The sequence below is a fragment of the Accipiter gentilis genome, chromosome 1, assembly GCF_929443795.1.
Source record: "Accipiter gentilis chromosome 1, bAccGen1.1, whole genome shotgun sequence".
In the NCBI taxonomy this organism is placed as follows: Eukaryota; Metazoa; Chordata; class Aves; order Accipitriformes; family Accipitridae; genus Astur; species Astur gentilis.
In genome coordinates, this window is record NC_064880.1 from 33,286,380 (window position 1) to 33,310,802 (window position 24,423).

At 39.4% G+C, this 24,423-nt stretch overlaps 1 protein-coding gene across 4 annotated transcripts in view; it reads right to left on the reverse strand.

Annotated features, from left to right (window-relative positions):
- Window positions 1–4,601: 4,601 nt before the first annotated feature.
- CERS6 (ceramide synthase 6) overlaps window positions 4,602–24,423 on the reverse strand; it is a 132,699-nt gene continuing 112,877 nt past the window's right edge. The window contains exons 9-12 of one of the 4 annotated variants that reach the window (XR_007507438.1): window positions 13,871–14,027; window positions 12,826–12,849; window positions 8,766–9,899; window positions 4,602–6,621 (exon numbers count right to left, since the gene is read on the reverse strand). Coding sequence is in view for 2 of the 4 variants with exons in the window: in XM_049811787.1 (XP_049667744.1) it covers window positions 9,738–9,899; window positions 12,826–12,849; window positions 13,871–14,027 (343 nt within the window). In the remaining 2 variants the exon portion in view is untranslated. Of the gene's footprint in view, window positions 9,900–12,825; window positions 12,850–13,870; window positions 14,028–24,423 lie in introns of all 4 variants that reach the window. The other 3 variants (XR_007507440.1, XM_049811787.1, XM_049811802.1) reach the window with 3 other exon arrangements.

Genomic DNA, 24,423 nt, shown 5'->3' on the forward strand with positions numbered 1-24,423 from the left:
CGTTAATGGAAAGACAATGCAGCAACTCAGTAATTGTATTCTTTTAACATTAGTTGTCAGTATCAGCATAATTTACTGGCCTGTATTTTCCTGTTCTTAGTGCAAAGGCAGACAAGCCATCTGATAAAATCATGTTTCTAAAGTAAACAGGGAAAACCTCTTCTGACATGCAATACTCAATGCTGTCAACTGCAAATCTGCAGCAATTACCTGTCATTTTAGGCTCCAGCCTTCTATAAGGTTAGTCCATAATTCTGACAGTCTGCTTGGGACTGTATTACAGTAGGGACCACCTTTACTAAGTATTCTGCTAATGGCATCGCAATGAATCAAAATACCAAATTTACAGTCAATGTTCATGCAATTTACATGAGAAAGCCAGTTTACTTTTCTCAGCTGCTCCTGCTGAAGTTTCTCTCAACTATCATTTCTCAACCATATTGTTTGGTGCAGAACAAGCATTAAAAATTTGCATCCAATCTTGCTTTTGATTGTGCACTAATCCTATCCAGATGGCAGCTAATGTCACTTTTAGCAATCCATTTTTTCTCTTCCAAATAATATAGTTAGCATTTTATAGTACTTACCTGTCAAATCTTACAGATGAGTTCTTACATAAGAATTCTCCCACACGAAACAGCTCTGTTTGTGCCGGGTGCTTGGACTAGTTGCAAGAGTAGCACAGACCATCATAGCTTAAGTATGAGCAATCTCAATGGTTCACATGCTTTTTATCTGACAAAATTAATTTATTTAAACGAATGGATTTTATTATGGATTTATTTAAAAAAATGGATTCAATTAGTAGGGAATTGCTATGAAAGGGGAACCGCTATTTAAAAAAGCTCCTTCTAGTCTGGACAGCAGTCCTGGCTGCTTTTTACATCTACCTGGTCCAGGGGGTACCACAACTCAGGTCATCACTTTCTCAACATTGCTGAAGGATCAAATGTTGGACCTTTAAGCGATCTAGACTACTAACATGCAAATCCTTTTCTGGAGCTGGCGTATGGATTAGGTTGTCCAATAAAATAACAACTGTGGGCACTGATCTCATTTGGAGATTGTTCAGTGAGAAACCGCATATAAAAATGAGATACAGTAGTATCTAAATGCTTTGGCTGAAATAAGTTTAAGTTAAAATTAGATGAGACTACACAAATATATCTGTAAAATAGCAAGCCCTTCTGGTAGGAAGCAGCTCTTTCAAAGATACCTTAGGAGAGCAACAGCAATTAAAATTACTATTACTGGGAGTTAAAAGGGGAGGTTATCTTTAAAACAAGCTCAGAAACAGGACAGCAAGTTGCTAGCTAGGTTAATGAAGGAGGAAGTTGATGCAATTTTAATTAAGGAAGGATCACATTCCACCTCTGAATTTCAGGATTATTTTTTCATGTGGGGACATTGCAAAAAGTTGCCTAAATATGGCAAGAAATGCTACTGCTATGCTGTTCTATGGGAGCCTTCCTCAGTCCTGTTTTGGAAAGATTGAAAAATAAGCTGTGTAGTATTTTCTAGTGAGAGGACCTTACACTTGGAAGTGTTTAAAAAAGGTCAGATGTACAATGGTGTTTTTCAGATGTTTAGGAAAGGGTATTAATTTGGGAATGGAAATACATGTTGCCAGCAAGTAGCTTTAAAAAGTAAGTTACCTTTTCATCTAATTAGTGAACTATAGCGCTAACATTACAAGTCGGTCCTGCTGCTCTTACAGATAAAAACTACAATACTCAACTATCTTGTAATACTTGATTTTTATATTGCACTTTCCAGTGACTAAAAGCCAACGGTTCTGTGTCACACCTAAACAATTACATCTGGAAGTCAGAACCTTACAAACACCTCAGTGTTGCACACACCTTTGCATTTAAGCAATCCCTCTACAAGAATAGTCAACAGCTTGGCAGACTCAGGACTGAAGACCTTTGTCAAGTGTGTTTTATCCTATAGCGATAAAGCTGCCTTCTAAGGTACAAGCTCCACTACATGGTGGAGAGGCCTCCTGTGGGCACTGTTGTCTTCTGCTGGCAGAGCTCTGCCGAGTTAGGCCTGGTGTCGTGGTTTAACCCCAGCCAGCAACTAAGCACCACACAGCCGCTCACTCACTCCTCCCAGCGGGATGGGGAGGAGAATTGAGGGGGGGGGGGGGGGGAAGTTAAACTCATGGGTTGAGATAAGAACAGTTTAATAACTAAACTAAACTAAAATATGATAATAACAATAATAAAAATATAATGACAACAATAATAATAAATGTAATGAAAAGGAATATAACAAAGAGAAAAATTAGACCCAAGAAAAGTGATGCACAATGCAATTGCTCACCAACCCCTGACTGATGCCCGCCCCTCCCCGCCAACTCCCCCCAGTTTATATACTGAGCATGATGTTCTATGGTACAGAATATCCCTCTGGCTAGTTCTGGTCAGCTGTGCTGGCCATGCTCCCTTCCAGCTTCTTGTACACCTGCTTGCTGGCAGAGCATGGGAAACTGAAAAATCCTTAGCTTAGGATAAGCGCTACTTAGCAACAACTAAAACATCAGTGTGTTATCAACATTATTCTCACACTAAATCCAAAACACAGCACTGTACCAGCTACTAGGAAGGAAATTAACTCTATCCCAGCCAAAACCAGGACACCAGGCATGACACGCGCCTTAGGTACACCATTATTCTGCCTAGCTGATAGTTATTCTTTTATTCATTTGCTTTGCACAAATATGTTTTGTGTTATTGGAATTAACTTTTTACAGAGCTGCGATCTCTGGATTTTACAGTGCAGGAGGGAGGGCAGTCACCGCTGAGAAGTCAGGATATGCAAGTTTGCCCAGTGTGCATTCCAGTTTCATACCTATTACATATACCAATGTTCATTTGGTATCACTCGTACTTTTTATTATTGAGTGTGTTCCCATTTTAAAATTCCCCAGCATGGGAACTCTGTGGAAAACACATAGGAAAAGCCTATGACGACCATATGACAACTATCCCAGACTCCTCTATACCTGAGCACAAATTGGCACCCTGCTTTACGAAATCCACATAAGAAGGTATCTCACGGACAAGGTTAGGCAGCATAAAATGTGACAAGGGGCAGGACTAGCAGAACAGGGCACAAAGACGACCAAAAATCCAGCATAAATTAGGGAAAGAGCAACCCTCCACCCACACTAGCAGCGCTGTGACTAATGGCGTGGAGCGGGAAGCCCCTCCACAGAAGCTCCCAGCCTCTGTTCATCACAGCATCATGAGCTATTGAGTCACATGGTGATTTGCCCATCCGGCACAGTTTCACATTTGGATTCCTTCCACTCACCTTATGTACCGCAGAAGACTCTGTCACCACCTTTTAGCTCTTCTAAAGCAGCACAGACCTCCTGTCATCTTCTGAGAACCACTGTGTTTCTTGTACAGAAGGACCTTTACGGACTTAAAGGCAGCACATCAAAAAATTCTTGTTCTTTTTCACATTATCCTGAACTGTTCCTGTACACAATGGCTCTCCCTTGTGCTATGCAAGTTGAGGGATATACGTGGAATAGGAAGCAAAAGACATTAGATGTACAACTGGACAAATTTCCACATAATTAAATCTCTTCAATAACCAAGAATTTAAATGCCATATTAAATGCACTACAAGATTCTTGGTACGTATTATTATGGAGACATATTAATTAGTTCTTTAAACACAATGCAAATCGCCAGGTTTACCTCTCTCCTGGAGGCAAAACTTCAAGTGATGTGCGAAGACTCCTATATAATTGGTATTTGTGTTATGAGAACTGTTGACTTAATTTTCTGCTGAAGTTGTAAGAATGTTTTCATGCATCCCATTTCTAAGTCCTTCCTCATCATCTTTTAATACTGCACCAGAGTCTGCCTGACAATGGTATTTTGTAGGCTTTACTTTGGTGAGTGTATGAAAGCAAGTCCAGCTCAGTGCATTGCTACACATAGATAGCTCGTTTAAAAAAAAAATAAAATAGCAAAATCCTTTACCCCTCTTCCTTTTAACAGTGATGAAAAAACATAGAATCCTATCATAAATAAGCAAGCAGATTTGGTCTACTGTAATGGCAGGTGTCTGAAAGATGCAGCTTCCTTTGCAAAATCAAGGGCTGCAGCTTTTTCTCAGGAGAACCACTGTACAAGAGTGGCCCTCTTCTCTGACTTCCAGAAGTGGTTAGTAGATGGTGCTTTGCTGACTGACAGTTTAGCCCGAAACATCTGAATGAACATCTACTTTCAAGAAACTCTGACTACCTAGACTGAAAAAAGACAGTTTTTTCAAAGTGGGTCCAGCTAGACATTCAGAAATGATTAAGAGGCAAAATTTTACTTTTGAAATCCTAGCAAAATGTGTTTGTTTTTTTTAATAAAAATATTTTAATTTGTATAGAGAGAACTTGTCCTTCTAACACTTACTGTTACAGTTTCATACAAGAAATAACATAAAATACCACAGTGACGAAATCAGCAAAGACATACTTGGATCTGCTCTAAAAGTGCTGCAGTCTGCAGCGTGGATAACAATCTTTGAGCTAAAACAAAGGAAAACATTGTTTGTATTTCATAGAAAAGAGAAGAAAACTGACACTACATTCCTAATACTTATGTTTATTATTAAAGTGTCTCCAAATTAAAATAGCCCACAATACTGATTGGTTCCAGAGATTTTATAAGGAATAATTGTTTTCCATATTAAAAAACCCCAAACCAACCGAGCTAAACACAAAATAACTCCCAAAGTTCTACACAACAGCTATACAAGAAAGGATTTCTAGCTAGCACATCACTGCGTCTGGGACAGTGGAGTTCCTACACATCACTGCATTTCTGAAAGAGTTGCTCAAGCACAGGATTGTCATGAAAACACAGGTGAAATAGTGTCATCTGCCTCACCCTGACTTGCGACAGGCAGCCAACATATACAGTACGGTAGGAGAGCTTGTGTATAAAAGTTAAACCCCGGGACTGCAAGAAGCTGAAGCTCAACAGAAGCCAGAAAATGTGTTTGTTGGACAGGTCATTTCAGGTCATTTACGACAATCATTTTTGTCTTTTGTCTGACGTGTGATCAATTGTCATGGCTCCAAAACACCATTTCATAGTATTTCCTCCAGTTTTTTAATTGAAAGCAATTTCAAAGCCTGAGCAATCTGTACAGACACACTCAAACACTGTGTTTTCATTGCAACTACAATCAGAAATCTTTACAATTTAAAGGCTATACAGGTACACCACTCCAAACTTCCACTAGTGCTTTTTAAAAAGAAAAGAAAAAAAGAGGAAGGTTGTCTTACTGAAGTTCCCATTAGGTCCCTCTTCCAAATCAAAACCAGTCAAAACAAGTAATACAAACTGGTTTTGCTTTGTGGTTTAAAGGCAACTGTAGTTTGCAGAACACTGAAGTTAGGCCTAAAAGGGTCTACATTACAGGAAGGGTAAAAAGTATTCGATAGCTCCTCTCACACAAATGTCACAAGAAGTAGACAATAGAGAGACATACAAAAATGAGTTGTAGCAAAGAGATTAAAAAAATACCAAAGCATCAACTGTAGAAAACCAATGGTAGCCCATATTTCTCTGAGAATATGGAAGGCTGCAGTAATGAGTAGATAAATGAAACAGGCATTAGGCTTCCTACTAGAATACTCTGCATAAAACAAACGTGGTGCCTATATCAACCAGTGTTGATCATCATTGACGTTTGCTGCAGGGTAACGGCTTTTGCCGTCGTGTCCTGTTCAGAACCAGAAAGTGATTGTCACCTGAAACAGATACAGATTTAAGACAGGAATCACTTCACTGTAAGCAAAGCTTTAGTCCATGTACTTGGGTCTCAGAAAAAGGATTTGGTATTGTCAATCACACAGAATGGTCACAGGCTGAGACAGGAGCATATAAAGCTGTCACGCCTGTTCCAATTCTCCTCGAATCACTAAATAAATAACACATAGAAAAAACTACAAAATGGCAACAAGGAAACAGCATGGGACACTTTGGTATTTTAGAACTAGCACTATTTAACATCGATCAAGATCCAAAAGACTCCAACGTCCACCCTTGTTGCTCAATCAGATATTTCTACCATTTTCTGCAGTGTTTGGTTTTAGTTCCTTACGAAAAAAAAAGACCCACCATATATTTTTCTTTTGGTACAAAATATGCCAATATGGGAAAAAAGTAAACAAAGGGAGACCTGAATCTTATTTTACTATATTCTGGGCTGGCTAGGGAGAGAAGACAAATTCTTACTATTTACTAATAAACTCTACATATAATTTCCTCATTTTTCTACTTCAACATCTCAACCACCGTGTCATGTACCATACTATAAAAAGGTAGCATAGAACTTGAAGACAAATCGGTTATAGAGTACAAACCATCGTTTCTAAAATGACTAAAATGACAATTCTACAAAAGGTACGAGTATACAGAACATTTTAAGATTTCGCATTTACCATGAGCCATGCGAATCACTTCAATCAATTTCCTGGAATATAAGCGATTATCCTCTAAATTCTTGATGGCCTCCAAAAGCACCTTGCAAAGCTCTTCGGCAGAGAAGCAAACAAATTCAAATGAAAAAGGAAATAGTTGCATGACATTCTCTCTGCAGGGTGGAAGATGAAGCCAAAGTTTTGACATCCATTGGTTAACGCAATGAATTAAAACACGCTGCCATGTGTGGTCACTAAAACGCTTGGTCCTTCCCAAGAAAGACAGAAAGAATTGTGTGAATTTTTAATTTTCATAACACAACTGTAGCTTGGAAGTTTAGTGATTATTTAGCAAAATTTAGTGAAGTTCTCATTGCTTCCTTAGTCTTACCCCATTTCCCCAAATGTGTCATCTGAATCTCTCATCTCACCCATTTTCCAGACATATCTGTATTAAGTTTATTCTAGGCTGCTAAGAAAGGACTCCAAAACCCAGGTTTATAGGAGATAAGTAAGTCACTGGGAGTCAGCTGAACCATGGTAACTGTGTACATGCTTTAGCGCGTCAAAGATGCAAACTGAATTTAAACCTTAAAGGAAGAGTTTCAATCCAAGTTGCATTATTTAAGAGTGGGGATACACTAAGAGCATATGTAGCCAGTGATGGTAAATCATTTCAAGGGTTGTAGCCTTGACTGTACATCTGAATCAACACTATAGAGCACAACTGGGGAGGACCAACAGGGACCAAAGGTCTCCTGCCTCTTCCACAGGGATTGTTATTGGGAACCGCTCTCTGTCCTGGTATCAACAACATTACAGTACTATTGTATGTTGCCTATGTTGATAGTTCAGAGCAACATTCTGTCCCCACATAAGACAAAATATTTTGCCAGAATGCCATTTTTGTAACCATCTTTGCAGAGAGGAAATGGTCCAGTGGAGGTAGTAATCAACACCATGAAAGAGGTGTGTTTAAACTGCTATTCTCAATTACCATCCTAGCAGGTCATATTTCAGAAATTATAATGTTCATTGAAAATCTCTCAGGATGGTTTTGTTTTAAAATCTTGATATCATTTTGACAGTAATTATTAAACAACCGCCAGTTCAAATACTGTGGATAGGATACTTTTTCTTGCAATCACTGTATTTTCACATGTATAACCTGCCCTGCAGATAACTGTATGAAATCAGAGGCACAGGAGACAGATGAGAAAAATTAGAGGCAGATAAAGTTTTGGGGGAGAAGGAGATTTAAATAAGATTTCCTTGCTCCCTCAGATATACTTGTGGACATAGAAGCTATGCAGCTGCTGAATTACAAGGTTACGTGGCTTTTTCAAAAGATGCTCTGTGGGTAGTAAAACTGACAGCTCTTCTATGATTTACAGTTTTTCTGTTTCCTTACCTTTATTGTCTACTAAGTGGAGGTATTATTTTCATTCATGCCATTCTGCCTTTACTTTTAGCACATTTTTTGCTAACACACAAGGGTCCCTATGGATAATAAAGGTTTCAGAAGTTTTCAAGAGTGACCAGTAGAATAGGACAAATCTCAGTTTTTCAAAAGAAAGAAGTGGCAACACAACTTTCTTCCATGGAGTCTGTATAAAATAGAGCCTTTAAACATGTTTTATGGCATCAGAAACCATCTATATTTTGCTGTTTGCATAGGTGGAAGGAATCAGAAAGATCTCCTGGCTTAGAGTTCCAGCTGAACACAGCACTCCAATCTCTTTGTATATAGAAGACACACTATTACATTTTTTTCCTGGTTTGTTCCTTCCTTTTTTTTTTTTTTTCCTTTTTTTTTAAATATATATATATATAAGTCTTTGGTCTATAAGCACATTGGTTCTGTGTGCACATAAACAATACTGTTGAACAGTAGGTTGCATAGAGTCTGTTACCCAAGAACCTTGCCTACTTTTGGCACTGCTGTCAAAAAAAAAAGTGTCCTGCAAGAGTTGGTTGATCCTTAGCATCCTACATCAAACTTTGATCTAGAGACTGGAAGAAGTGTGTATATAATGTTTAAAAGGATGTTTATTTTGGGTGTTACTTTGTCTTCTTTGGGACAGTTTCTAAATCTTGGATGAAAAAGGAGTGCAAAATTATTTTACAGACACCCTTAATTTTATTTGTAGAGGTGATGAAATACTGCTGAGCATTCAAAGTTTGCTGTGAATTACATTAACTGACTTTTGCTTAAGTTTTCATGCATTTAAAATAAACTAATCCTAGTAATGTATGACATTCTGCCTTCTCTCTCTTCACCCTACCAAGAAAGTGGCAATGATTATAAGAATGATACCTAGACTGAACTGTGTCCGAGGAAGCAATGAACTTTTCATCTGCTATTTTTTCCATTACACCCCTGATCTGATCCATCTGAACGTGCAAGAACAGTTTCAGGAGTGATGTCTGGATTCACAATGGTGCACTTGAACAAACACCTTTCAACATGGAATCTCTGCAAAAAGCTAAAATCTGTAGAGGTCAAAAATTGCAAGGCAAAAAAAAAAAAAGTGAGAATGAGTTTATCCTAATCATTGACATCAATGCTTTTGGGTATTTGCACAACAAATCAAGTCTACTTCTAATGCAATTAACCACCAAATTGAATTTTAAATTATGCTAAAATAATATCCCACAGTTACCACAGTTTTTTTCCCCAAATTGCTAATCGACCACATTACCTACTATTTAAAATATCAATCCAGTGTTTTAAAACTTTATGTTGGAGGAATGGCCACTGTGATTTGATAGGCAATTTCAAAACCAGCACTTTAAAACACAAAGATAGCAAAAATATCTGAAGCAGATCTAGAATCTATAAAGCTATGTTCTATCTTACTGTAAGTAACAAATCAAGCAACTATTACTTATAGCAGACTCAGCAAAAGCAACAGGGATGGACAGAAGAGATCTGAGCATGATGCTCTCTACCACTGAGAATCCAAAGAGATAAAGGTTGAGAATGGATTTCCCTTTTGTCCAGAAGTTCCCCAAAAAACACAAAATAAATAATATTTCAAAGACAGTACAAGTGAAAATACTGCTCCCATTGTGTCAGTTACATACACATACAGCATGCCTACGTATACAGAATGGTGTGTTGTCTTCATTCACAAACAGGAAATATGGCAGTGCGCTATCAGAATGCTTTGATACTCCTAATTTTTTCTGATGCTGAGATATATGAAGAAATCGCATTCACAACTTATAATTTACTTCCAGTAGCAAACAGTTCATTCTGTTCGTGTCTCATGACTGAACTCAAGGATTAATGCTCCTCTGAGCAAGTGCCACCAGTAAGATACCCATTTGTCCCATTGGCACCGCTAGTCCCATTAGTGGTGATAGTGCTGTGCAGGGTCTTTGAACGAGGTACTGTTTCTTCCTCATCTGAGCTTGACTCAATGTCACTCCGGTCATCCTTTGCTACCTGTAGAATTTGAAAAAGCAGCAAGCAGTAGGTGATTGTAAGAAAACAACTGAGCTTTTTGGTTCAAGAGAATCAGAGAATTCAGACATTTTTCAATTTGAGCTTTGAAGATGGTCTCAGCTCTGGCACACTTCTCTGCCTTTGCCTGCCTGGACTCACTTCAAACACAGATGCCTGTACACACATATGCCATGCGCAAAGGCAGGTTGAGAACATTGCGCTGGTGCATTGAAGGTAGTATGTTCAAGTGCAGGCACAGTTCTCAAAGCAAAGGGTTGTGCACAGACTAAAGGAACCAATAATTCAAGCTCCCAAGTTCAACCTAGCCTCAGTCCCCTCTGCCCTCCTCCTACAACTTTATTTCCTTTGCTTCCTTTGGGGTGTTTCCCTTTGACCTGATAATACAAAATATTCAACCCAACTTCCTCCCCCTCACCTCCCAACTCATTCTCTAGAGGCCACACGGCTGCAGGGAACAGTGCTACAGGCTGGCAGTAGGAGACAGGAGTATTGGCCAAAACATAACTCACTGCACCAGGTAACTCCAGTCTCTGACTTCAGGCAAGTGGTGAGAACAGGGCTTGGAAACCGTAGACATAGTCCACTTCAGTCCCTACCACAGGAACCACAAACGTACTTCAGCAGTTCAACTCCCTCCCCCATTGTGTCACCGGAAAGCTGTTTCAGAAACTGACCTTAATTGCTAGGGATTTCCTACTAATTTCCATCTGACTTCTTTCCTGCCAGTTTATACCCATTTCCTGGGTGAATGCTGTTCCTTACGTTAAGGAGTCCGCTCTCCTCCTTTGTAGAGCTCTTTCACTAAATTTGAGAACTGAGTCCCTTCAGAATCCCTGAGGCGACTTTGCTTCACCTTATTCAGTCAGGTGCACCCAAAACAACTGAAAACATGAGGAAGCCAACAACAGGCAGGTAAAGGAGACCAAACAAGGACAACAGAAAAGAAAACCCTGCAAAGAAAAGGCCCTGCCTTTGTTTTAATGGGATGTTTTTCCCAGGGAGGTGACAATGGCACCTGCCAACATGTAGGATCGTAGGATAACTCGGGTCAGAAGGGACCTCAGGAAGTCTACAGCCAACCTTCTGCTGCAGTAGGGTCAGCTGTAGAGCCAGGTAAGGTGACCCAGAGCTCTACCCAGTCTGACCTTGAACATCTCCAAAACTGGTAAAAGTGCCTCAGATGAAGTAAAAAAAAGCATCAATGGAAAGAGGTCTGAAGTCTAAGCTGCATGCAGCTTTAAAGATGCAGCTTTCCATGCTTGCTTCTACCCGTTTGTATAGCTGAGATTCCTAATTCCTTCAGAGTCTATCCATGCTGTGCTGGTTGCCACATCGGGCAATTACAATTGACTTTACTATAGTGAATTGAAATAAAGGGGGCAAAACACATGGCAAGTCTTCCCCCCCCCCCCCCCCCAATCAAAACGATTGAAGAACAGGGCCACTGCATATAATTTTTTGCTTACAGTAATCCTCCTCTACTCCAGAAAGCCCTCACGACAATTCTGCTCTCCAGCTCTCGCCTCAGAAACAGCCATTTGCCTTTGGGGCTCCCAGTGTTGCTACCATCGTGGCAATATCATAACACCTGACTGACACTACTTGCTTGGGAACAGAGAAAAAAGAAACACACAGTTCCCATATACCTCCTAATAAGTAAAGTTTTCAATGTCAATGTCTAGCAAGCCTGTAATACTGACATCCATGAAACTGGACTTCAGCTGAGGTCAGAATTGATTCCATACTTACACAGCTTCAATTAACAGATTACTTCAGTCTCTTTTATATAAAGGGACTTTTATATTAAAGCTGTTGGGGATACAGAAATACACTTAGAATTATACTTTTATTGGACAGAAGAGAATGGGCCCAATACAGAGTACTGAGTGCCTGTGATTGACGTGAGGGCAGACAGGATGATCAAAAAATTCCGTGTCATCTTAAATTCTCTTAATATATTATATTCACTGCCAATTCTTCTGCCAGGGTCCTGCCCTGAAGCCAAACAATCAAAAGAAGATTCTATGCTGCAGCCACTTCTGTTAAACTCTGCTCTCTTTATTTTAAAAATGCAGCAACATACCAGGGTCTTTGCACTTAAAATCTGATATGAATGCAACACATCTTGCAGTACTTAATTCTCTTTGTTTATTCCCAAAAGAACCCACTGGAGTAATTTCTACAGAAGTAGTCTAGAAAATATATATCTAGATTTATAAAACTCCTAAGCAGAACAATGAGTAAGAAATAGATGATCAGGATTAGTTATAAATTTAATGATAATAAATTGCTTTATCAGCTGAGCTGTTCCAAAGGTGGATACTAGTAGTACAAAAATAAAACAATAATTAAAGATGAAGATCAACTGTAAGATATCTGTAATGTGTTGTGAAAACACTGCTTATTTTACTGCTGAAACGGAAAGAATGGGGTTGCGACTGAGGAAGTAAGTTAAGATCTGAAGGAAGAAGAATCCTCCGTGTATATGTCATACACGTGCATCTTTAACCTGGTCACTGTCTTACTGAGAATGTCTAACTCTGCTCTCGTACAATCTAAATTTTCTCCTGTGCAAGTATGTGAACTACAAGGTAGAGGACTTAGGCTCTCAAGTATGCTTCCTGAATGGTGACAGAGCACCTGCTTATCCTGCTGTTACATATGTGTAAAAAAGGTTATAACATAATAGCACCCAGATACTACAGGCAGAAGTGGGTTTGCGTGGTATTAGGCAATGCATAGCCAAGAAATAAAAATGGCCTTTAAAGGTAGACTTCATTTAAATATATAAACACAAACAATGAATAAAAATACCAAGCAGAAACCAGAAATTAAAAAAAACCATCCACAAACACCAGTATTGTGCAGAATAAATCTTTTGCATAGTAAATTGAAAGAAACTTACATGCAATGGGTTCCACTTCCCAGCCTTCCAGCACAGCACAAGGGAAAGGATAAACAAGCAGAGTAAGAGACAGTATGAAGCGCTCTTTGAGGTCACTGGTGTGATTCAGACAGGACAGCTGAGGCTAATAATCACTAAAAGCAGAGGAGACTGAAGTGTGGCTTCCAGGCAAAATACAGTTCATGAATGCAACTGTCTTTCATATAGAGCGAGTGGTAGATTCTGGGCTCCGTCCAGTGCAAGGCTAAGCTCTCCAGTACATTCATAGAAAGCAGTTTTCTGCAGAACAATCCCATTCACTTTGGGGGTGGTCACATGTCTAAAACATCCACTCATGCACTCTACTTTTTAAGGGCAAAATGCCCTGTACCTTACATGATCTCTAAACATTAGTTTTACCATCTCAATGTGAGTGTTGTATCTGCACAGCAGGTATAATGGGGCTAGCATTTCTGTGAATTATATCTTCCTGTCAAAGGTAACAATGGCAGCAAGACACTAAATTTTATCCCAAGTGGTCTTGCCGTGGGAATCCTAGGAAAAAAGTACATAGTCCTTGGCCGAATGTCATTAAAATCAAAATCCAGAAGAGGCTGTGATTTGTAACTTTGCCACTAGCAAAAGTAGCAGGATTTCAATTTGTATTATTACTACTATCACTACCAGCTGTGAAATGAACACTTTGCTAACAACTACTATGAAGAAAAAAACCAGAACTGGCAGCCCCAAGAAAGCCTTTTGCTTGTTTTTGTTTTTTTTTAATCCAGTTGCCTAATGTAGTTTGGTTCAGTGTACCAGATTATAAAAAAGAAGTGTAGAAGCACATATAAATACAGTCATTATAAAGAGTATATTAACTTATTTGACATGTGTTAGAAGGAGTGGAAAAAAGTTTCCATGAAAGGAGGGAAAAGTTTACATAAAACATGTGTCTTCAGTAACGTGTTATGGGTTAGAAAGAAAAAGTAAGCAAAAAGTCAGTGACCCTGTATTGATACTGAAAATGTTAAAGTCCTAAACAAGAAACAGAACTGTGCTGTCTTACCTTGCCCTTTGAAATTGCTTTGTAGGCTGCCTTTATGATTAGGTAAGACCAAAAACAGTGCAGAATTTGAAGAATCACAAGCAGCACATTGAAGATCCACAAGGCAGGAAAATTGCCCAGAGCTTCATACAGTTCAAATAATGTTGTGTTTAATATCCTAGAAGAGAAAGGGACAGAAAAATAATAACACTTTCCTTAAGCCAACAATCGGAAAGAAGCCCTTTTTAAATCAAGATGACAAGTACTTGATTAGATGGGATCCACATGGATAGTTGGTTTTCAGAGTAATAGTGTCTCAGACTGAATTACACGGTTGTCTCCAGAGAGAAACAACATCAAAATGTTGCTTTCAGTGTTTAACTTCATTTTGCAAACATCACATATAGAAAAAAAAGATCCTAAGTGTGCATTTCTTCTCTTCTTTAATAAAGCTGGCAGGTGTTGGTTGTCTCAAATAATTCCTTCCCTGATTAATAACAAAGATAATTTTATTCCATTTTTTTTAAATAAAGCTTTTCCATCTCAACTGCCTCCAGTAGGGGTTTGGTGCCCCCACAGCAGCACAGGATAAGAGCATGTATGAGGCTGTTATACTACAGTGCAACCCACTTGTTCTTCAAACTGTGTTCCCAGGCCATGACAGGGAGCTGCAACCTCTCCCATGTTACACGAGACAAATCTGTATCATGAGCCAGGCAACGCTCCCTATGTACTCCCATGTGAAGCCCTCTTTCTGAAACCCAATCTCAAAGCCGATGGGTTTGTTTCATTGTACACAGCTATGGATGCTTTGCCCCCTTGCTATCAGCAAGGTGAGTGATGTGCTATGTGGAACTGAAAACAGTCTTGAGACCGTTCAATTAAAGTGACATTTCAGTGGCATGTGAAACAATGGCACATCTGTGGCAGGATTCAGCCTCTTATGGGGTTTTCTAAGAATGGGGACGGGGGGCTTTGGCTGAGTGCCCCAACGTAAACATTTATTCAGTGGAAACCTCAGCACCAGCAGGAATCCAAAGTCAAAATAATCAACCAGTCAAGGGGCTTAACCCTGGGTCTTGAACATCCTGGGTGCCTGCACTAACCACTGAGGTACTGGGTAGCTCTGGCAGCCACTTTTTTCACAAAATCCAATTTGCAGACCGCTTATGTACAAGCAAGTGCAAGGTTTAGCAGTTACATAAAGGACAGGTGGACAACAGGGATACTTGGGCAAGGGCTGGGAGACCTTATTGCAGCTTTTCAATACTCATAGGGGGCTTATAAGGAAGATGGGGACAAACTTTTTAATAGGGCCTGTTGTGATAGGACAAGGGGTAATGGTTTTAAACTAGAACAGGGTAGATTTAGACTAGATATAAGGAAGAAATTTTTTATGATGAGGGTGGTGAAACATTGGAACAGGTTGCCTAGAGAGGTGGTAGGTGACCCATCCCTGGAAACATTCCAGGTCAGGTTGGATGGGGCTCTGAGCAACCTGATCTAGATGAAGATGTCCCTGCTCATTGCAGGGGGAGTTGGACTACATGACCTTTAAAGGTCCCTTCCAACCCAAACCATTCTATGATTCTATGAAATTTGGGAATTTCTAGATATTTGAACCAATTTTTTGAGAATCAACATTTCAGATGCGGGCAATAACAGAGATGTTACAATATGACTTCTGAAACTTTGTGAATACAGCACTAATTATTGCACCCAAGTACTCTGCCACAGCAGACAATTCAATGCGGACCTCAGCAAACAGCCTGAGAGCAGAGAGTGGACGACAGTAGAAACATCAGAATTTTTGGAAACAAATAATGATCTATGAATGCCTGTTAATTAGGGGGAGAAAAAAGAAGGCAATATAAGGATTTGTCAACCTGCATCCATTTTCCCTGCTGGTGTAAAAATTCATTAAAAAGTCCACTGGCTTTATGTTCTTTCTTTATTTAAATTAACTATCACCTGCTAGCCACTAGATGGCACGTTTAATCAAGCAAACGACTGCCCAGCTCTTGGGCTGCACCAGCTTTGTCTGAAGGCAGGAGATGTTACTGAGGTCCTGTAAGGGCTTCTGAACAGCACAGCTCTCATTTGAAAAGTTAGAGATACTGGGCTCAGCTTTTTAAGAAGCGATCACATTTGCCACAATCCTTTCCAACAACACAAAAATCAGCTCAAGTAGTATTAATAAGAAGTATGTACAGACAGCAAACCCAGAATACAACGTTTAGTGGTAATGATTTATGCATATAAACAGCATTGGTCAAAAATCAACCAGTGATTTCTAATATGCTGGCCTTAATACTGTAGGGCATTTCATAATAAATTTTCTACCTTTTTATTTTTGCCTTCTTACACTAAACTGCATGTTTGCTTCACAATTTATTGAGGAGTGGATGTTTATAACCTTACTATACAGCTGTGTTTTTACACTCTTCTGTTTATGGAGTGAACATCAGAAAAAGGAACTGTTTTCCACTTTGCAAAAACCTCATCATAATATTGCTTCTGTCAGCTAAAACTCTTCAGTCTCAGCTTTGTGAAATTTGTTCTGCCAATGGTAGCTCTACACGGCACAGCAATACCCCACTTTATAATTCAAGGAGATGCTCTCACGCATATCAAAACACAGCTGTAGTCAGCACTGTTTTACTTCACCAGTACTTATTTCAGTTCTAACCACTATATCAAATTCAAACTTGAAATCAACATCTCCTATATGTAAAGCTACCATTGTTTACATTCAACTGTCTCTTTTATGTCTAAAAATTTATATGCTCCAAAATTATAAATGCAGTTTCTACAGGTTTCTGTTTGTATTTTCATTCACTGGACCAAATTCACCTCTGGGGACTTCCACAGGAGTCAAGTCAAAAAAGCAGCATTAGAGATGTAGATGGTCTGTTCTTGCACAAGTTCAAAATATCAGGAAGACAGCAAGGCCAAAAAGAGTGTTTCTGGTTCCAAAAGCAGTTTCACTATGCAAATGAGTCATCTACTGTGTATTAGAGATGGGAAACAAGCCTTCCTTGAAAAAAGCAGACCTCTTTCTAACCTGCTCATGACTGGCAAACTAAGGACAGGACTGGAACTCTCCATGAAAGCTGCATAAAGGATCTCACTAATTACTCAGCAATGCTAAGAGGGGTTAGTAACCTCATGTGCAGGCTAGGTGTGCAGGTGGAGCTAAGGCTATATCTAAGCAGGTAGGGCTGAGGAGGAGCTGAATGAAAAATACAGGAAATGATAGAAAAAATGGAGGAAAGCAAATAAACTTTATCTCTGAGAATAAATCCATTATTCCCTGTCAAAAGTCTGAAATGGGGGGAAAAAATCATATGGTTCGTAGGCAGAATACAGAGAGAAATTCTACTTGTAGAGACTGAGGAACAGAGGGAGGGAAGAAAGCTTAGACAACTTTCCACCAATTCCACTGCTGATAGGATTCAACAGAAGCATTTTACCCAACTACACAAATAAGAGGGACTGGAAAAAGCAGCATGAGAATGGATTATAATGAAGGAGAAAGTGCCTATAGGATGTATATGCAAATAAATCTTAGGTTCAAATACTCAAAAAGGCATTCAGGCACTTAAATCTGCAAACATGCTTGCTGGAATTTTTCAAAGTTCTCCAGTGGTTAAATCCAGGTTTTCATAATGAATGGTAGAAACTGATTCTTGGATATCTGACTTGAAACAGCTAGACTTGATCTCACAGGGAGAAATTACTTTAAGCTGCAAGTGCTCTACTTCTCTGAAAACTTTGGTCAGCATTTCTCAGGTCTTTGCAATTTGAAACAAAATGTTAGTGTTTGCTTTTGAAATTACGTTATGGACTGTAGCAATCTTTCTGAGGCCCTGAAAAATTCTGATAGCTGGATAAAACAACACAATCTCATGAAAAGTACTCTACCCTTGTTAAATGCATCTCAAGCAGGGTTGTGCACCTGGCCGTGGGAAGCTCTCAGTTTTGCATCTTGAATTAAGTAATGTGGCTGATGAAGGCAAAAGAAAACAAATTCACCACTTAAGATCCAATCTACTCTTACAGAAATCTGTGGTAGACTTTCAGGAATGCTGCCACAATATCTGAGCCACTGGGAGAGGTAATTCTGTACTTACTGTACTGTTGCTCTAATTGAACACTCAGAATAAAATTAACACATTTTCAACAACTACTAAACAATCAGCTGCATCACATCAATGACAACACAGGTTCTTCCTCTACTGTTTAACTCTTTATCTAGCCAGCAAAGCAGTACTTGGGAGGCTATCAGCAACAGGCCCATACACTGACTCAGACAAGTTTACACTCCGTCCCCTCAACTTAGTGGGCACAAATCTAGGCTCTTGGATAACAGTTATTAATTCCTGGCAAGATGTTCACTTGTCTTGCACCAGGGATGGAAGGACAAAAGGGAGATGAAGCTTCAAAGAGAGATAAAGAAAGAGAGGGATGGGTGGAAGTATAAATGCTTATTTACATTTTTCTAAGAATTGCCAAAAACGTGCTGTGTTTGCTTCTGAAAGGATCCCAAGAGGAATGAAAAGAGGTGAGAAAGGCGGCCATGTGGAAAGAGCAGGCATTCTTCCAGACAGGCCTGAATTCATGATAAACTCTGCAGAATGAAGCATAGCAGGGTGATGGGCACTATTATCACATCCAAGGGGAGCAGAAACTGTGCAGCTGAAATGAATGCTACTGCAAGTTGGCTTAATTTCTGCAGCACTGACCAGTGACCAACATACTGTGCATGCAACATGCTGAATGAAAGGCATGTTGTTACCACAGCGCAATAGCCTGGAGTCTCAAAGTATATCCAAGGAAAGCAAAACATGATACCAGCTTGTCTAAATAATTCAGAATAAATGTCTTTACCTCCTTTACCAAGTGTATATTAGACAACAGTATTCTATACTGCACCATAACCAGCTGTACTGGGACATCCTTCAATACTGCATTCATTACAGAGCAAATAGATAATTACATCTAGGTGGGCATTAATGAAATTCAGATCCTATTTAGTGCAAGTAATCTGACAATACTACTGACAGCAATGCTTCAAAGTTTCTGCTTTTTTGAAATTTTCCTTTAAAAAATAAACAATTACACTTACTTCTGCCCCAAAACATATCAGTTTATTCTCCATTACACGTGCTAAGAAATGACCAAGACCAGAGAACAGTCAGGAGTCCTAAATTCTGGATTTAGCTCTTCTATTAACTTAAGTGCTCCAAAAAATTTTCAAATTTCTTTACATAGTTTACTTTTTGTTGAAGTTGGGCAGAAGGTATTCATACATCTTTTCTGCCACATAAAGATGCTGGGAAAGTGCATTCATTAGCTTGTTTATAAAACACCATGGACTACTTGCTTGAAAGATGTCATAAAACTGACAGGTAAAAAAAAATATCACTGAGATTCACAGATAAAATAAAGAGGCAGTGGAGTGCGAAAGCACACGTATGTGCACATATTGATCAGCCACAGGATGATAAATCAGCTACATTTCATCAGCAGTCAAGATTTATATCTGGGATTTAGTCCTTGACTGAAATCTAATAGGACTTCATATTCCAGGCTGTCCTAGTTACTTATAATGACAATGCTAAGCTAACTTTACACAAGTGACCTGACGTGCAGATGTTTCTGCATGAGAAACTTCAGATGAGTTACCCAACTTTTTACCTGAGAAGGGTATGAAATGATATGCAAAATAGTCATTAAATTGAAGAAACTTTGGCCAATAGCACTTGTATGTCCTGGAGCCCTCAAGTTGCAGCACAGCTAAATATTTAATTATAGCAAATCCAATACATAAAGGGCTGTACTGTCAACTTCTTCCTCTTCTGAGTTTCAGCCTGGCCAGCTGCTGTGTCTGTATCACTGCTCTGCTCTGAACAGATGCTTCTTGGTTCTTGCTGAGTGGAAGAACACGCTGGTTTCCCTTTTCAGATCCTGCTGCCTCTTAGGTTTTCAGTCCCCCAGAGTAGGATTTATGCTACTAATCAGTGAATGGCAAATATGAGGGGAGTAGCAGAGACCCACTGTGAACTGAGAAGAGCCAGATGAACCAGTCAACCACACAGCATCAATGAAAGGGAGAAGGAAGGATGGGGGGGAGAGAAAGATGATTTTTCAACAGCATCTCAAACCGATTCCTCAGATTTTTTGGTTGATGATGCTCATTACCCTCTTATTTTAGACAGTAAGTTGATGAAAGATCTCTACAAAATGCAGCAACAGAAGCGATATAAACTCTTGAGTTAGTATTCAGAGAGAGCAACATTAAATCCACACACTTCAGTTTTATCAGTGAGCTCAGCATGATGTGGAGTTCTGCTCACCCATACCAGCCCCACATCAGAGGATTTCCTGACATGGTGCTAATACAAGCTCAGCTGCTGTAGAGATGGGTGGCTCCCGTCCTAATACTAATTAGGAACAATACCTCTTTGCAGAAATCGCAGCCCTGCCACTGAGACTGTGTTATTTTAAGCCCTGCGTAGATCAATAGGATTTCCAATTATTTAATTAAAATGATGGAACAGGCAGGAAATTATTCATGTTTGATGTACTGTAAAAGAGACCATTCTGATCAAGCTGTCACTCTCCTGGGTTCAGCTGTGCTTTTCTCTTCACTCAATTCCTTCTCATCAACAGCTACTGCCCATTAACTGATTTTGCAGCCACTGGTATGAATAATAGTATTTCCACTCTTGTGGATAGAAAAAACCAAGAGTACAAGGTCAGAGACACCTTCACAATCCAAGCTCAAATCTCAGGAGAGTCTTTCAATAGACATTAGGATATGGAGAGAATTCAAATTTCCTAGCAGAATGTAATTATACTCAGCAAAATGTTGTATCAGTAATGTGTTTTGGCAAAATGCTTGTGTGAAGGCCTGTGATCATAAAACACAGGCACAGAGAAACTACATTATGCTAAGAATGACACTTCCAAATCTGAAAATCTCCAGGCACACTTAAAATTTTTATATGAACAACAGAGAATACATATCAAGATCCATTTGCCTGGAGTTCATGTTGTTCTCCAAATAGGAAAGGCATTTGTTGTAAACTGTAGGAGGCCAGTTTCCAATCTTTGCAAAATGGGGTATCAGGGAACAAAAGAGCCTTCCCCATGCCTCTTTCTGTTGACTAAAAATAAGTGCAGTACCTCTGCTCAAGGAATATTTCTTCCTTTTGCTTTTGGAGCACACACTGACATGCTGCCTTGTGTTTAGCAATATGCCATGGCAGACATTTCAGGGGGAAAATACCCAAACTTTCTGTAAATGCAGGAATGAAACAGAACTAGTTCAAAAGCCCACAAAACATCCCAGAACAGATGCAGCCAGCTCTCTGTCAGGTACCCAATGTCTTTCAGGTGGCTTACATCAACAGTAGGGGTACCACACTTTGGGTTCATCAGTCTAGTCCTGAGAACATGTGCCTAGAGTAATGGAATAATTATAAAATCCATAAAAGTCATGCAGCTTAAGGAAGTGTGGTGCCACAGTGTCTGCCAAGGACTCACCTTTCAAACAAATGACTCAAGCATTATGGTCCAGTTGTGGAAGAAATTCTAAAAGTTGTGGATGGGAAGGGAAAAAAACCAACACCAAAAACCCAATCAACTGTACCTTTGCCCCCACAAGCATCATAAGAATTTCTTCCACACCAAAGCCTGGGAAATCAGCCTTAAACTGTTTTCAGTTTAATCCAATTTTCTTAATCATGATCTCTACTTTCATAGCTGTTATGCACCAAACTCTGCCATCATGCAACACTGAGCTCACTTACATGGGTGCTGAGTTTCTCCCAAAGTGTTTAGCCACAGTGACCTCCTTCTAGCTGAGCACCAATGAGACCCTAGCTGCATCATGGCTGTTGATCATGGTGTTCAAAAGCCATTTACTATTTCAAGCTGGCAAGTTAACTGTCATACTCCCGTGCTTTTGTACAGCTATGATTTTTATGTCCCGCATACATCAGCAGCTCACAGTCAAACAGTAGCATTATTCCGCTTTTGTATCAACTCTGTACACTACAAAATATACTCCACTAACAGCAAAACCTGGTGCTACAGATACCAGCCTCTAAGAGAAAAGGGGTTGAGAAGAGGCAGAACGTTTGCGCGTGCCCAAACTACCTATAGCCACCTAGACTGTCAGCACTCATATGGGCTGTCTGTAGTTCTACTGTACCAGCACAACTCTCCACAGAATGGGCAATGCTTAAAGATGTACTTTGGGGCTAAGTTTCCTCACATCCCTCTCTTTTAGGAAAAAAACCAGTCAAACTGCAAATTCCTATGGTCAGCCTCTTTTTTTCTCCCCTCCTTCTTTCAAGTGATGCAACTTCAGAGGATACTTGGACAACTTCAGCTGACTACAAAGCAGCTTATACGGGAAGCTGACTACCATGCCAGAAGCAACCCTTAATTCAGTCTCAATTCGGTCATCCATACTCTCCAGTCACCATGCCTTGCTGAGCTGATTTAAAAGTGGCTAACATGTCTGGCCACAAGAAAAACACCAAAAACACCAACCCTTCCTGAGACATCTACACTCATGGGAATAATTCTGAGCAAAAGAAGTGCCACAGCACAGGTTTCTGTCCTGTTTTCAATCAGAGCACAGGTTTTAGAAAGGACGTATTTCATAATAAAAGGAGGAAAGTGAGAACGCTGACCGAACAGCCTATCCTTGAAAACAGAAAGCATTATTACAGCCAGATGCAGTCTGTAGAAACTAAAAATGAGTATAAAAATCAGCTTTGGAAGTCTGATTAAATCCTTTTTCATATAATTTTTTCCTGTTGTGATCACATGAAAATCTTAAAAATGGGAACACTGAGCAAATGCCACTTTTTGTTATTTACACTGCAAACGTACAATGGTGAATGACACCTCTAACCTTTCCATTTCTTACAGCTTCCCTGTAAATAGCTGGATCAGTATTAACCTTGCACTCCAAAGACTTCAGCTTTGCTTCTTGTAGCACTCAAAGGCCTGAGTTCACAAGTGCTGTAAACAATTTGAGGAAATAAAATAACCAGGTATTAGAAAGGACATCAGATAATGTTTTGTCAAAAGCAAATGGGATGACAACATTATATATGCTCTGCTAAAGAGCTAAGATAAGAGTTGTGAGTAAAGTTATGGAGACTTAGTTAATTAAAACTTCTTTTTAATCCAGAAATTGAACTCTATGAGCTCTTCAAATATACTGTAGTTAGCTTGCCAAAAACTTTTTATTAAATGCTCTTGATAAATTGATGGGTTATAAGTTGCCTGCTGAAACTACAAACAGCCTGAAATATAAGCACATTAGATAATTTTTGTTAGTTCTACATTATCCACTCAGTGACAGCATCAGTAACATCAGGAATCAAGTATCAAAATCATAATTTATTCCTTCAGTATCTGCTACCCACAAACAACTTTGATTGTGCTCTGGTTTAGACAATATACTGAGAAAAATGAACTCAAAACAGTATCAGAAGAGATTTATTTTCTTCATAAAAAAGTAAGTTATTTTACTGTAGAAGAACCAGAGATGTATGTCCAGTTCTCTATATAATACTAGCCAGGCTAGAAAGGTTTTCACTGACTTCAGGATCCAGCGAGAGTAACTAAAACCATCACAAAACACTGTGTTCATTCAGAGTCCAGACAAGGTCTGGGAAGTTAGGATTTATCTGGCTACCTAAATTCTTACCATTCTGAGTAACTGACCAGGATTCTTGCTTTAACTAGTGCCTACATGTTGCTCTGACATACTAGGATGCTTTTTAAGGGTAGTTTTGAGGTTTTTGTTTTACCAATATATTCAGAGGACTTTGCCAGGGTCCACATGCTGCCTTCCCACAATACACATGCTCCAAGGGCCAAACAGGACAAAATGTGCCAGGAAAGAAAACCAGTATGAAAGACAACAACTCAAGTTCCCTGCATGTTAAGAGCTGCACAAAACCAATAAATATCAGCTAGAAAAAGAACAAAGCTAGGAAAAAGAGGCTCAGCAAATTTTTGCAGCAGCTGCTACTCAGGGAGGCTCTGTGCTGCCCTATTTGTAACTCAAGCTGCAATTTTGCTCAGAGAGAAGCTGGTTTCAGTATAAATGAGAGAGAACAGTGCAAACTAGCATACTGGATCACTATTTGGAGACTCAGTGTGTGCATTAACAGCATGGCTATATCCCACGCTGTTGTTCAACCAGTGATGAAACTCGGGAACATCTATTCAGCCAGTCATGCACAAATGAGAGAAAGACTGGTAATAAGTAACTAGGGTTCATTAAAGCACACCATGGTGAACAGAACTTAATTTTAACTCAGCGAGGATCATGCCATGCTTGTCTGTTTCATGTAGATACTCATTGCCATGAAAAGGCAATTAGAAATCAGGCATGAACCAGATTGTGTGTATTCTCGTGAGCTTTAAAAATGAAAAAATAACAAGGAACAAAGTTGTTCTTCTGAGGACTGGCAGACCTATGCTTATACAGGATTTGTTGGCACAAAAATCCCATTTAGCAACCGTACATTGCAGTTGAT